The sequence below is a fragment of the Danio aesculapii genome, chromosome 18 (genome assembly GCF_903798145.1).
Source record: "Danio aesculapii chromosome 18, fDanAes4.1, whole genome shotgun sequence".
NCBI lineage: Eukaryota > Metazoa > Chordata > Actinopteri > Cypriniformes > Danionidae > Danio > Danio aesculapii.
In genome coordinates this window covers 16,191,156-16,206,007 of record NC_079452.1, presented here as the reverse complement: position 1 = coordinate 16,206,007, position 14,852 = coordinate 16,191,156, and the positions used below count along the sequence as shown (strand labels likewise).

The following is a 14,852-nucleotide window of genomic DNA, read 5'->3' as shown; positions in this document are numbered from 1 at the left end:
AGTTTCGACAATTAAGGGATTTTTTTGCCCCTATACAAAATCCTGGAACATTTTAAAATATAGACTAACCTTGATTTGTACATTTTTGAGAAAAAAAGGTACATTATTTGCATAATACTGTCAGCTATGTTTGGGACAGTTCTTGCTTTCTTCAAAATTTAAGCTTTTTTTTTTAACCATTTTTTTTTTGAAAGGAAAAAAAACATTTCAAACCATACATACAAGTCAAAAGATTTTTATTTAGCTCAATACATTTACTGTGAAAACATTGGTTAACTGAAGCAGTCAGTGGAACTGTTTACAGTAGTCAAAAGAAGAAATTTTCCACATTTTTGCTTGTAAAATATTGAATCAATATATATTTGCGACATTCGTTCATAGTATGCATAGAGCTCATTCAATACAACAAAGAAAAATAATAATAAAACTGATCACATATAAAGCAAATTTCCTTGTAAGTTTTAAAGACAAAGGCAGCATCGTGCTAGTAAACTGATTTCCACTTTCGAAAAACAAAGTCTCAGAAAGATTTTCACTTGCCTTCTCATGACTGCTGTCGTAGAAGTTTCAGAGTTTTGAGTGCTTGCTTTGGTTTCACATTCTGATTTAGTTGTCGACACCAGTAAAAGCCATAAGAAAAAGTGTGTGAAGCCAAGTCTACATATTTCTACGCTAAATGTGTTATCTTCAAAACTTTGCTTGCTATCCCATAGTTCTAGAGCCATCAGAAGTATGGAATGAGTGTTTTGCGTATCATTGCTGGACGTGATGCTGTATGACTTTACCGTCAAGAATAAAAATGGTGACAGATGCAACATTCCTTCCAAATGACTGAGACCATTCTTTGGTTTATTGCAGCGCTCTTTGGCTTCCAGCTGGGAATCTTTGAATTGTTGCAACTGAACCAAGAATACAAAGAAAGACATTAATTATGTGTTATAAAAAGACAAATATGGCATCTAAATACAGTGAATTGGGATGCACAGCAGCTGATTTAGAGCTGGACAGCATGCGGGAAGACTGGACAAGTCCTTGTTGGTGCGATTGTCTAAGCATCAGAGCCTTTTTGCCGGCGCTTGGATGGTGGCACGAGACGGGCAGGCAGCTCAGGGGGCAGCCCGTGACCATCCAGTTTCACTTCAATCAGATGGCTGGCCAAGGCAAACTCCTCATCATCCAGCATGCCGTCACGATCCACATCCGAGAGCTTCCAGATACGACCCAAAACAGAGTTGGGGAGCCGTGTGCTAACCATCCAATCCTTGGCTTTGGTGCCACTTAGTTTGCCTTCATTCGGTGCAAGGTTGTAGAAGATCTCATCATACTTGGGCTTGTCTTTCGTCACCACCCATTCCTCATCTTCTTCACCTACTTCGCCATTTTCATCTGCAACCTCTCCAAAGGGGTCACCTTCCACAAATGGTCCGGCACGGGTTCCCAAGAAAGCTCCACCTTGGACACCGGGTTGGACCCCAGCCTCTATTTCTTCCTGCCTAAGAAGGGGCATCAGTTTGGCAATGTCACTAGACAACAGCTCATCCAGCATATTCATCAGGTTGGGCTTCAGGGCTTTAAACTTGGTGAAGTCATGTGCCATTAGTTGCTCCTAAGGAAAGTCAAGCAATACTTTGTCAAATAAGTAAAGTAGTGTTTTAACCTCGTGAAAAGGAATCAGGTGGTTGCACAAACCTGCATCTTGGCACAATCAGGGAAGTCTCCAGGAGAGATGTGATGTTGTAGTTGGATCTTGGAGAAGATGACTGGGAGCTGGTAGATCAGGTTCTTCTTTTTATTGTCTTTTCTGAAGACCGATGGCATCTCTTGTTTCAAGTAACTGATAATATGGGCATGTACCTGTGATTAAAACACAGATTAGTGATGCCTCCCATGGGCAAGTTGTCATTCAGCTTGCAAAGCATTCAGAACAAATGCTACAATATATGTACTACTCATGTCATTCCAGATTTCAAAAGTAAAAGAGAACTAGATCCTATTGACTTTCATTATATAGACACCTTAAACATTAAAATATCATTGGTGCTCCTAAGAAAAGTCATGGAGGTTTGTAATGACATGGGTGAGTAATTAATGACTATGCCTGTAAGTGTTTGCATTAGGTCAATTTTAACTTCTGACGTCACAGATCCAAAAAGTATTCATTGTTCATATATTAGCATACCCTCACAAGACGGGCCCTCTTGACCAAGTCATTAAGTTTGCGTAGTGCTGCGTTACGTGGCAGATTCTGGATGTCAGCAAACAGATCTTCCTCCTCCAATTCGAACAGCTTGCGGTTGTCGGTCACCATGAGAGGTTCAGACCAGAAAGAACCGATGTACACTCTCAGAACCTCAGGAGTACCAAACACTTTCCCCAGGGACCACATTAAAGCTCCGTACACCCGCATGAGCTGCTGGGTATCGACCATATCAGCCTTGTTCAGCACAACACGGAGTTTGTCTTCATTGCCTTTGAGAGCTCCGATAGCCTCTGAGAATTCATCTGAGATCTCTAACTTGTGGGCATCAAAGAGAAGGATGATTCGGTCCACACGCTCAGCAAACCAGCGGAGAACTGCTGGGAAATCATATCCTACAATATAAAAAAAATGGAAGAAGTAAATCAACTAAAAAATGACTAACAACTCTAGCGTGCAACAGTGACCACACTAATTTTCTCTCAAAATGCTCTTCTCTAAAGGGTTTGTGGTGATGCAATCCACCAGCTCTGAACTGATTTGAAGGAGGAAAGATTTAGAAAATCTGGGAAAAAAGTAAAAGACTGTAAGGGAATGAACTATGATCCCACGAGACACTGACAATGAAACAAAACAAAACAAAAACAGAACAATATCCTATTTTACTGGCTACAGGTATACATTTACAATATTTGTGAGTTTATTAATACAAATAAATGTAAATTATGAGATAATATTATAATATCATCTTCTCTGGTTGATGGGTCTCTTTTCAGTTTAAACTCACAATGGGTTGTGGATACTAGAGTATAGTTCTAGGATACTCTAGGATCAGGGGTGCTCAACCCTGTTCCTGAGATCTACCTTCCTGCAGATTTCAGCTCCTACCATGACACACACACCTGAGCCAATTAATTTGGACCTGAACAGAACTTGATATATACAGGCAGGTGTGTTTGATATGGGTTGCAACTGAAATCTGCAGGAAGGTAGATCTCCAGGAACAGGGTTGGCCACTTTTGCATAACATTGAAGCTCAGGGTGCAGTAGGTCTGTCATGAATGTTTTGTACCAGGGGTAGCCGACCTTATTACACTAGTGCTACAGTTACCTGGAGGACTACCTCCAACTCACCTGCCTGTTAATTTTAAGTAATCTTGAACATTAAGCTTTGATTCACTGGCTCAGGTATGTTTGATTGGGGTTGGAACTAAACCCTGTTACTCTTGGTACTGGGGTGGACAACTGTGGACCTGAAGGGCCACTATACTTCAGAGCTTGGCTTAATCTCTAATCAAAAAGAACTGCATGTAATTTTCATAAAACCTTGAAAACAGGTTATATTTTTCATGTGTAGTTAATAAGGGATTGACCTGAACTCTGCATGTCTCAGCACAACCCCATTTGCCCATCCCTTGTCCAGGAAAAGTGTTGCCCATCCCTGGTTTGTATATTATTGCTATTTTTTCTATGGCAAGGGAAACAAACTTTCTCAATCTCTTTCCTACACACTACACTTCCAACCTGGCTTCAAAAAACCTTACTGTGGTCTTTGAAATAATCCCAAGAGCAAGAAGGGACCCTTCTTGCTCTTGGGAAGACCAAAAACGCACTCAGTGCACTGGAAGGAATGCTGCTTTGTTTGTGTTTGGCTGCTTGATAAATGCCTCAGACGAATTAGATTGTCAACTTCTTCAAGCTTCGAGACTTACACCGATAGGATTGCGCTTTAAATGCCATGTGGTCAGACATTTAATTCATTTGATGTGCAAATTTTCACAGTGCATTTTGGGTATTGTTGAGTATACATTGGTTGTTGACCTGCTGTGCATTGTGGGATTAATTAGGTGCACTTCATAATGTCCACTATGTGTTCAAACACTACCAGAAATGGCTGCTGCCTCAAATATAGCACTATTTGAGGGTATAGAGGGCAATTTTGCATACAGCCTCCTCCCAGAGTCCAGACTTTTGTGACACAGTGCCACTTTGACTATAAGGGGAGATTGCTGTGGAGTTTGTCTCAGAGTGGGATCAGCTGAAGACATATAGTAGGTACAAGGGGCACTACAAGGTACAATGGGATGCCCTAGAACAGGGGTGTCAAACTCGGTTCCCGGAGAGCCACAGCTCAGTAGAGTTTAGCTCCAACTCAAACCTGCTAAATAGTTTCTAGTAGTCCTGAACACCTTGATTAGTTGGATCAGGTGTGTTTGGTTAGGGTTGGAGCAAAACAAGTTTGAGACCTATGTTCAAGGTGATGATGCACAAATATTTTGTGAACAATATACTGTATGCTAAAACTGTTTGACAACAGTTGAATCCTCAGATCCTCCTACATCCCCCTAACATTCCTCTGCATTCCTTCCCTTTCCTCTCCCTGTCACACCTTAATGGCTCACTTTCCTATTCAGTGTGACATTTCAACTGCTTTTGGGCAGGCAAAATTTTAAGAAAAAGCAGACATCAAACAGACGCGTGCAACACTGATAAGCTAGGATTACCCAACAATGTTCTCGGTGGGAGAGCCTAGAAATGTAGCATATGTTATTTTATTTACCTCAAATCAATACCATACATCTTATTTACAATAACTCATATTAGTACCCAATACCTGCAGTTTCTCTGAGGGTCTTAATGGGTTTTTTCCACTAGGTAAACATTTTTGAAAGATATTTGTAGCATATTGTGAGTTTGGAAACTGTACATGGGACTAATAATGATTCTCAGCCCAAAATTGAGACATTGATGACCATTATTTGACATTTTTCAAAGCCCCTTTCCCTGTTTTCCAGCCAGACTTACCTCGACTCACTCTCTGTTTGGCCCCAGACAGGATTCCTGGGGTGTCAATAATACTGATGCTCTCCAGGACCTGGTTGGGCAGCTGAGCGCACTGGAATCTGTCAGAGATAGAGATTGTCAATTGAACTCAGTACTGCAAATTTTCTTCCAGGCTGAATGGGTAAGTACAGCCTCAAGCTCATACAGTACATTCTGTTGCATAATTGCATATATTTTTAAATCTATAGATCATTAACATCAAATGGCGTACATAAAAAAAAAGACAAGCTTGTGAATCTGAGGGAATATAATACAATAACTAAAATACAAGTGGCTAAAAGTCTCATCTATGTCTTATGTACAAAACCATTGCTACATGATCCCTTAGAATGTCACAACACAAACATGCAAGGTCTCTTAAGTTGAAATGCCTATTCTTCCTGAGAAAAGCTGCAAAAAATGTCGATTACTCCTATCACAGCTGTTGTGTGTGATCTAAGAAGCAGACTTCTAGCGTCACTCCTCCCAGGCTGGTCCATTGTGTGGAAGTGGTGCTCGAAACACACAGTGCTTCCTGAGGGAAAATGACCTGCGCTGCCAAAATCAAACAATACTTGCCACTAATGATCTGAGGCATAGAAAAACATAGTCTCTTCCTGCTTTAAATGAGTTTAACGAGTGGACTGCTTCCCTGGGCAGGAAGTTGGAGAAAAGAAGTTCTCAAAACATGCTTGCAAAAATACACCCAAAGAGACCAATGGAAAACTCAATCTGATAAAAACAATTCAAAATTCTCTAGATTAGAACAGCGCCCCCTTTGGTGTTGACGGACAACTGCGAGCTAATTATGTTGAGAACTCTTGGCATGGTTAATGAGAAGACTGAGGTATTCAGATGACCTGGACCTGAACTTCAGCTTAGTTTCCTCCCACTGTTTGGCTACTGCCTGGTATTTCAATATGAGACGTTGCTCTATCTACCACATCATTCAAATTAGCAATAGTTGCTACAGCAAGTTTCGCTGCCATTATTGTTCTTATAGAGAGTTAGATGCTAAATATTAGGGTGCTCTTTTTATGTCCACATCTATTATTGAAAATTAAAATGCATTTAGTATTGGTAATGACTTGAATGATGCATGTTTTATACTTGTGAACATTGGATTATTGGAGAGGCATGACATGAAAATGTCAGAGTAATTTGATACCGAAGAAAACTCTGGGTGTGCTAGGTTGTTTCAATTCAGTTTAGGTCAAATATGGACAAAATATACTTTTTACTTGATTGTTACGTCACATAATATCTAAGAAATAGTAAGTTCAGACCCATTATCCCATTAAAAACATCATACTTCCTTTAATAAATGAGTACAGATCACTAAGTCCTCTCTATAACCTCTGGTGAACTCAGGCTATGCTAAATCATCAGCTCCGCTTCAGGCACATTAGCGCTCATTGCCCTCTCTTGTGATATCTCTCCCTTCCACAAGTTTTCCACAAATAAGGAAAGTCCCTCCTCCCTTAGAAATTTGGCACGGACACTTGAAATTCCGTAGAGTAAAAACTAACACACAGTTTCTCTGTTATCTTCCCTGCGTGCCCAGTGTAAGCAGACACATTCTTTCACAAAACCAACCCTCATTTCTCATGTACGTACATAGCGGCTCAGTGTAACCTCTGCTTGAACAAATCCAGTCACCTGTTGAGGAAGGTGTTTCCGAAGGGGTTGAGTTTGCGGAAGGGCTTGTTGGGATCCACGATGAGGGCATTTCCGGGAATGAGCCCCTCCACGTCTCCGTGCATGATAGCGGTGAAGCAGTCGGTGGTGGGCTCAGGCCCTATGCGACTCCCAGGGACGTCCTGTTCAAGCAGATACCTGTGTTGACAGAACATGGTTACCTTGCTGATAGATAGGCTTTAATAACCTTGTGGTTTTTTTATGTCTGCTAAAATAAACAAAACACAGTGGCACGTTTCCATTTAGTAAATTGTCTAATATCAACTCAAATCAATGATATTATATATACAGAATATGAATGCAAATACATAAGCAACTAAGGCCCTGTTTCCACTTGATATTAGAGTCAGCATGAAATCAAAATTTACTCTTGTTTTTACATGTATATAGTAGTCTTTGTTATAAACAATGTATCTGTGCATCTATCTTTATCAATCATAATCTTTAATCAAATACTATAACCTTCCCTCCCCCCTCGCAATGACTTTTCTTCATTTCTGGTCAAATGGAATGGCTTTAGGGCTTGGCTATCAGTCCTTTAAAGCGGGACAATCTGTCCCTTAGGGCAGAACTATCTCTTCATTAGGGTGAGGCTATCAGTCCTTTAGGGCGGGGCTATCTCTTCATTAGGGTGAGGCTATCAGTCCTTTAGGGCGGGGCTATCTCTTCATTAGGGTGAGGCTATCAGTCCTTTAGGGCAGGGCTATCTCTCCTTTAGAGTGAGGTTATCAGTCCTTTAGGGCGGGGCTATCTCTTCTTTAGGGTGAAGCTATCAGTGCTTTAGGGCAGGGCTATCTCTTCTTTAGGGTGGGGCTATCAGTCTTTTAGGGCGGGGCTGTCTCTCCTTTAGGGTGAGGCTATCAGTGCTTTAGGGTGGGGCTATCTCTCCTTTAGGGTGAGGCTATCAGTCCTTTAGGGCAGGACTTTCCTCCAGGGAAGGACTATCTGTCCTTTAGGGCAAGACTATCTCTACTTTAAGGTGGGCCTATCTCTCCTTTAGAGAAGGACTATCTGTCCTTTAGGAAGGGACTATTTCTCCTTTATGGTAGGGCTGTCAGACAATTTGGGGCACTATCTGTCCTTTAGGGCGGGGCTATCTCTCCTTTAGGGTGACTCTATCAGTCCTTTAGAGCAGGACTATCTGTCCTTTAGGTAAAGGGTATTAGTTCACTAATGTGGGACTATCAGTCCTTTAGGGCAGGAATATCTGCCCCTTCAGGTAAAGGCTATCTCTCCTTTGGGGTGGAGCTATCAGTCCTTTAGAGTGGAACTATCAGTCTATTAGGAGAGACTATCTCTCTTTTAGGGTGGAGCTATCAATTCTTTAAGGCGGGACTTTCTCTTCTCCAGGGAAGGACTATCTGTCCTTTAGGGCGGAACTATCTCTCCTTTAGGGTGGGGCTGTCAGACCATTCGGGGCGGGACTATCTCTCCTTTAGAGAAGGACTATCTCTCCTTTATGGTGGGACTATTTCTCCCTTATGGTGGGTTATGTCAGACCTTTTGGGGCAGGACTATCTGTCCTTTAAGGCGGGGCTATCTCTCCCTTAGGGTAAGGCTATCAGTCCTTTAGGGCAGGACTATCTGCCCCTCTAGGTAAAGGCTATCTCTCCTTTGGGGTGGAGCTATCAGTCCTTTAGGGTGGGACTATCAGTCCTTTAGGGCAGGACTATCTGTCTTTTAGGGCAGGACTATCTCTCCTTTAGGACCTATCAGTGTGTCTCATTTCTGCCCTGTCTTCCCAGGAGACAGTGGTTTAATTTGATGCAATTATGTCTGTTAAATTTGGCTCCTCTTTGTCATCATCGGGCATCTAAAAAATATCCTGCACCAGAAGATGCCATCGGTGATTCTGGTGGACTGCAATCCTCTACAACTGAGTTCAAACTGGCCTCCAAATCTTCCTCCATTTTGCTAGCAACACCCATCTTCCAACAATGCAATCAGTTCCCAAATGACTAAATCATGCATTGCCCTACATTTTTTAGAACCTGCCGACTTTAACAGGGGTGCTGTAACGTGATGCCTCTGAGGGCCCTGATCATCAGAGATGGAGCCTCCCACCGAATCAATATTATTGATGCTCCTGGATATCAATATGCACTTTCAGTGGTCAGTGTAGACACATTACCATTTGGACCTGGTATTAACATGCATTCTCTATCTTCTCCCTTGGCAGAAGTTGTGTTTATGTATTGTTGGTGGTCCTCACTGTTGGTCACTGCCCTGCCCTGCCCTCTGGGTATAACCCTGCCATGTATTAATACCTTAGATGTCGCCCAATTCAAAGGCCTCATGTTTCAGCCTGATTGCATCATTGCATCATGATGAAGGCTGTCTTAACTCCAAGACTCCTTCAAATGCATCATTTAATTGCCGGGTTCCGAAAGATGCAACTAATTATTCATTCACAGACAATTACACCAAAAAATGTAAGAACTATTGGCTCTTATGTGAGATGTGAGAAAAAACAAGCTCTAATTACTTTACATCCCGTCATCCACTTGTAATATTTGTATTTCATATTAATACTAGTTCTTGACATGACTGCAAATAAACAACCCAAGCTCATTAACCACTCATTAACCGAGCTCTTGTCAAAAGTTACTTTAGCACTTAAAGAGATAGTTTATCCATTCAAGAGTTCACACTTAGCTGATAATCAATAAAGCGTATTTGGCATGCTGTCCCGGGAGAGAGCCCTGAGCTTGTTATATCCTCGAGCCCGGAGCTCCCTCCCGTTAGAAGGGCGAGAGCGGAGGTCGAGCTCAGGTAGGTCTCGAGGACTCCCCTGCTTGTCGCCGCGTGAGAGGTGTAAACTAGGGTTGTTTTCGGTGATAATTTGGTTTAGTCGATTGGCTATTGTTTATGTTTTTGGACGGTGGGAGGAAACCGGGGGACCCGGGGGAAACCCACGCGAACACGGGGAGAACATGTAAACTCTGCACAGAAACACCAACCAGCCCGATAGGAGGTTGGATCAGCGGTGTTCTTGCTGTGAGGCAACAGTGCTAGCCACTGGGCCACCCTGTCGCCCTATCGGAAAAGCGGGGAGGAAGTAGGGGTGGAAGGGGGGGAAGCTTCAAGACGAAGATAACTTGAGTGAAAAACTCTGGTTATTTATAATGCTTCCATAATCATCTAATGGGTCAGATTACGGAGCTAATGAGGAGCCAGCCGTGTTGATCATAAGCACGTGATCCTCTCGAAATTAGTTTATAAATAAACCACACAAAATGAAAGTTCTACAATTTACTCACCCTTGTTTAAAGGCTTTTTGACTTTCTTTTTTCAATCATAAATAACATTTTGTAAACTTGTAACCTTATCCTTATGAAAAGTCAATAAATGTTTCCATCCAAAGATGCAATTTTGCATATCTATCCAAAGATTTACGCTCAAAACTGGAATATCGAGACCACTTTTTGAGCATGCAGATGCTCACGACAGATCTGGAGGTAATAATACTAAACCACAGTGATGACTGACTTTGGAATTAATTCAGTAAATGGATTCCTATCATTGTTTATGCACATTTTTTTCTTATCAGATACAAATGTCCCGGAGCATCCGGAGGAAACCAACACGAACACGGGAAGAACATGCAAACTCCACACAGATATGCTAACTGGCCCAGCCCGGACTCCAACCTGCAACCTTCTAGGACTGAGCCACCGTTTTGCTGGTTTCCAACCACTTGAAGGTAAATATTTTAATTTATGGGTGAACTATCTCTTTAAAACCTGTGGTGAAAGGATGTCTTACTTGATGAAGGTGGTCTTTCCCGTGGAGTACTGCCCAACGACCAGCACCATGGGTTTGTTGTCAAAGTCGGCGTCCTCCAGACTCGGTGAGTGGAAGTCATGAAAGCCGTAATATTGCTCCAGAGGCAGGAGCTTTTTTCGGTAGAGTGACTTCAGGCCCTCGGTCACTGTCCTGATCACCTCGGGGGCCTTCTTGACATTCTTACGTCCCCAGCGTGACATCGTGCAACTTGTGAGAGTACTCAGAGTTTCCTTTGCAGGCAGTTAATTTATGGCTTGTTTACGTGTCCTTTGGGGTGACTCTGTAGAGTCTTCTCTTGCTTACGGTATTTTTTATAATGTTTCCAAATGTTCTGCCTTGAAGGTTTAAAGGTTTGGAGTTACTAAGGGATGTTTGGAGTTATAAAGTAAACTATATAGTATGTAACCCTCAGCTTTCGACCTTAGGAAGTTTTTTTTTGCCTGAAAAGAAGAAAGAAGAGAACATTAAAACTACTTTATGATTGATTCTGTATTTTCTCACACTCAAGTTGTGAGTTGAACAAACACAGTGCTGAAGTTTTTGTGGGACAACTTTATTTATGTTCAGTTCACTTTAATCACAATCATCTTTTGTAAGATGTTTGGACAAAACTGTGTAAGTATAGTGTGTCCACAAGCATATTGGGGTGGTATAAAGACAATAGGTCTCTTTTAATTTCCTGACATTAAAATAGGATCCAAATCCCTCCCATTTTGAGGCCGACTGCAACGTGATGTAGGGGTGCGGTTTCCCCACCCATTGAATTGATTGACAGCCGTGTATTAACATGTCTCCATAGTAACGCGTATAATCATATCAACAAAGCAACTGGGATTAAAAGATCTGTTGAGCGCTCTGTGATCATCAATCATCATCAAATATGATCAAGAATGAGTTTAAGTTTACCATGTTTCTAAAACATATGTTTGTAATGAATTACAGTGATTTTACCATCTTTATCACCACAGCCGCATGTCAGTACAATTATAAAAGAAAATGCTTCAATCCCGGTTTGTGGACGTTAAATCAGGTTTATTTTGTACATTAACATAACGGATATCCATACAGCAGTGGAGATTAACCTGTATCCTGTCACATTTGCTGTGTAAAAACAGTGCAAAGTTAAATGCGCACGCTGTTTTTGTGTGTCTGTGAACGTTGTAATGACATTGTGTGTGACTCATCATTGCAGAAAGGCTTGAATTAACTCCACAACAAATACACAAATAATCATTGGGGAAAGTTCTTACTGTAGTATTTCTCACAAATGTTATGCGAGATCTGCTTCCTTTATGTCTGTCACTGTGCTGTTTATCTGACGCAGCCCAGGCAGAGATCAAGGATGCCGGGGTTAAACCCCTACTCTTTCTGGATGGACATTTTGGAATTTTTAACGACCACAGAGAGTCAGGACCTCATTCGAAAGACAACGCTCACTGAGCAGTATAGACTCCCCATCAATATACTGGGGTGTTAGGACTCACACAGAGCGCAGGTTGAGCTGCTGGTCTCAATAACATCAAATAATCTTACATAAAGAAACATTTTCTAGACAAGTATATTTCTGTTTTGTTTTCAGAAATAAGTCTGAAATTAAGTGAGTTTATTCATTAAACAAGCAAAAAAGCTCAAAAAAGGACTTTTGCTGCTTGTTCAAACTACTTATTTAAAATAAGTTGAAATTCATTCATTTTCCTTCAGCTTAGTCCCCTATTTATTAAGGGTCACCACAGCGGAATGAACCGTCAACTATTCGAGCATATGTTTTACACAGTGGAAGTCCTTCCAGCTGCAACTCAGTACTTCCATACACACTCATTCACACAGACACACACACACACTGGCTAATTTAGTTCACCCAATAGAGCATGCCTTTTATACTGTGGGAAACCGGAGCACCCGGAGGAAACCCACGCCAACACAGGGAGAACATGCAAACTCCACACAGAAATGCCAACTGATCCAGCCGGGACTCAAAGCAGTAACCTTTTTGGTGTGAGGCGACAGTGCTAACCACTGAGCCACCATGCCGCTTCTTGAAACAACTCAATTTTTAATTTTGAGGGACAACTTAATTATTTTATGTTCAATCCACTCAAATTGTTTTTACTAGTCTAGAAAATGCTTTTTGATTTAAGACTTTTTTTATATTTAGTCTAGAAAAACTGCAGTGAAGCTTTGATCTGATGCTCAAAATGTTGATGTTTGTTGTTTGTTCAAGCTACTTATTTAAAATGAGCAGAAACAACTCAATTCCTGAGTTGTTTTGGGATAACTTAATCCTTTTATGTGCAATCCACTTAAATTTATAACAACTAATATGTTAACTTAATTCCTTCATGTTGTCCCAACTTAAATCGACCGTGTGGATCCGAGCAGTTTTTACAGTGCATGAGAATGTCTGGCTATTTATTTTCAAATAAAGAACCCTAAGAGACATTTCCAGCCCACAGGGAACGCAGAGTGAATTGTCCATGCATGTCCCTGGAAAAAGTTGGTGCTCATTTTGGAAACACTTACACACACACCCAAACTCTGGATCCACAAACACACATTCATAACTTATTTCCGTATATTGAAAAGAGTGAGCCGTGTTTTCCAGAAGTGGCTTGCAGTGGAAAGGTAAATGTGTGAAGGATTACGGCGTGTTAAAGAGCTGAATACACCAGTGATGCATCAAGCTCAACATATTCCTATGGTTTTTTTGTTGAATCCTGACAAGGATTTGAGGTAATGAGCATTTGGCTTGCAGCATATTCGAAACACTCCCTACTCAACCATCATATTATCTCATAAATGTATTCCAGGGAGATTTGTTTTTCGCGTGCCATCTTAAGAGTCTTCATTAGTAGCTGAAACAAACTGGCTGTGTTGGATTTAAAGTTCAACTATTGCACAGATGGCTTGGCAAGAGTTGGATTTTGACTATGTAATAAGTCTCACATGTTGCGCAGGAGATGGAAAATGCCTTGTGGCACCACAATTGCAACACGATTCGTCTTTTTGGGAGCTTCATTTTTTAGAAATATGACAGAAATACTTGTGTGTGTGCCACTAAAGAGGGGGTGGTTCCACACAGTCGATTTGTGTTGGGACAACATGAAGGAGTTAAGTTACCTTATTAGTTTTGACAAATTTAAGTGGATTGAACATAAGATAATTAAGTTGTCCTCAAATAAACTCAGGAATTGTGTTGTTTCAGCTCATTTTAAGTAGTTTGAACAAACAGCAAACGTCATTTTTTTGGGTGCAAGACAAAAAGTCATGACAACAAATGTTTTACATTATTTAACTTCTCGATAAGTTAATCAAACTAGATTTTTTCAGTTATAGAAAGTTTAACTACATATTTTAAGTCAATTTGGTGCACGTTGAAATTACTACACAAGTTGATTTGATTCAACTAAAAAAATAAAGGCAGCAATAACTCTTTTTTTCAGCACACAGGCATTATTTAAGTCTTTTTTTGGTTAATCGATGCATGCAATCGACGTAGTTCTGAAAATCTTTTCATTTAATTAAATTCTGAAGATATTTTATTGGTTTAATCGATGCTTCAATCAATACATTTTCATTTAAAGAGATTTCATACCTGAATTCTTACCTTGAGAACGTCGAAGAACTTCAAGAGACTATAAACCTGAACCACTTTCTCCAGCTGGGACGTTTCTACACTCGAGGATGTACCTTAGAAGGATCGCTTTTTGTCCAAAGAATAGCACCAAGTAAAGTTTCAAGTTCTAATGCGTTTCAAGATCTTGCTCTGATCTTGCAGCAAATTCAGCTCTGAGGCAACCACACAAGTACTGCCTCCTTTCCCTGCCTACACCTCTTCAAATACTGCCTGACGCAGAAGCAGGGGAGAGCCTGAGACGGCTGCTTGCTTTTAGGCGAGTGATGACAATGGGTTTAAACCAGGGTGGGGACGAGGGAGTAAAGGGGGGGCGCATCAATGCAAAAGGTGGAGTCAAGCACTTTATAGAAAGAGTCATTCATTTCCATAAAGTGAGGGCGTGGCACTGCTTGTCTTTCAGCAGAGACTGCAGCATTGGGGAAATGTCTTTTGTGTTATGGTTTATTTGGCTTTTGTTTGAACTGTTTGCAGAACAGATGCGCATGTGACTACTGATGCTGGCATGACAGAACACATCGGAGAGGCTCGGCAGATCAACTCTTCTGGCTTTCTGACTCATAGCTGATTAACCAATGCCATCTGCTGGCTGGTAAGATCATTACATATCCAGATGAAGTCAACGTTATTAGCTTACATACAAGTATTTCCCATGTGTGTTTAACACATTTTTATACATAAGTGTTCATAACTAATTTCCAATAAACTCAAAACAGA

At 41.0% G+C, this 14,852-nt stretch overlaps 1 protein-coding gene across 2 annotated transcripts; it reads right to left on the bottom strand.

Annotated features, from left to right (window-relative positions):
- Nucleotides 1-219: 219 nt before the first annotated feature.
- ehd2b (EH-domain containing 2b) lies at nt 220-14,403 on the bottom strand. 2 transcript variants are annotated; one of them, XM_056477984.1, is made up of 7 exons: nt 14,097-14,403; nt 10,484-10,944; nt 6,680-6,856; nt 5,003-5,100; nt 2,180-2,592; nt 1,690-1,854; nt 220-1,606 (listed from the first exon to the last, which is right to left on the bottom strand). In XM_056477984.1, exons 2-7 carry the CDS (start codon nt 10,702-10,704, stop codon nt 1,049-1,051), a joined length of 1,632 nt encoding a protein of 543 aa, XP_056333959.1. In that variant the 5' UTR covers nt 10,705-10,944; nt 14,097-14,403; the 3' UTR covers nt 220-1,048. The 2 variants fall into 2 exon arrangements, with proteins under 2 accessions (XP_056333959.1, XP_056333958.1); XM_056477983.1 differs by having other exon boundaries at nt 14,109-14,403.
- Nucleotides 14,404-14,852: the final 449 nt, after the last annotated feature.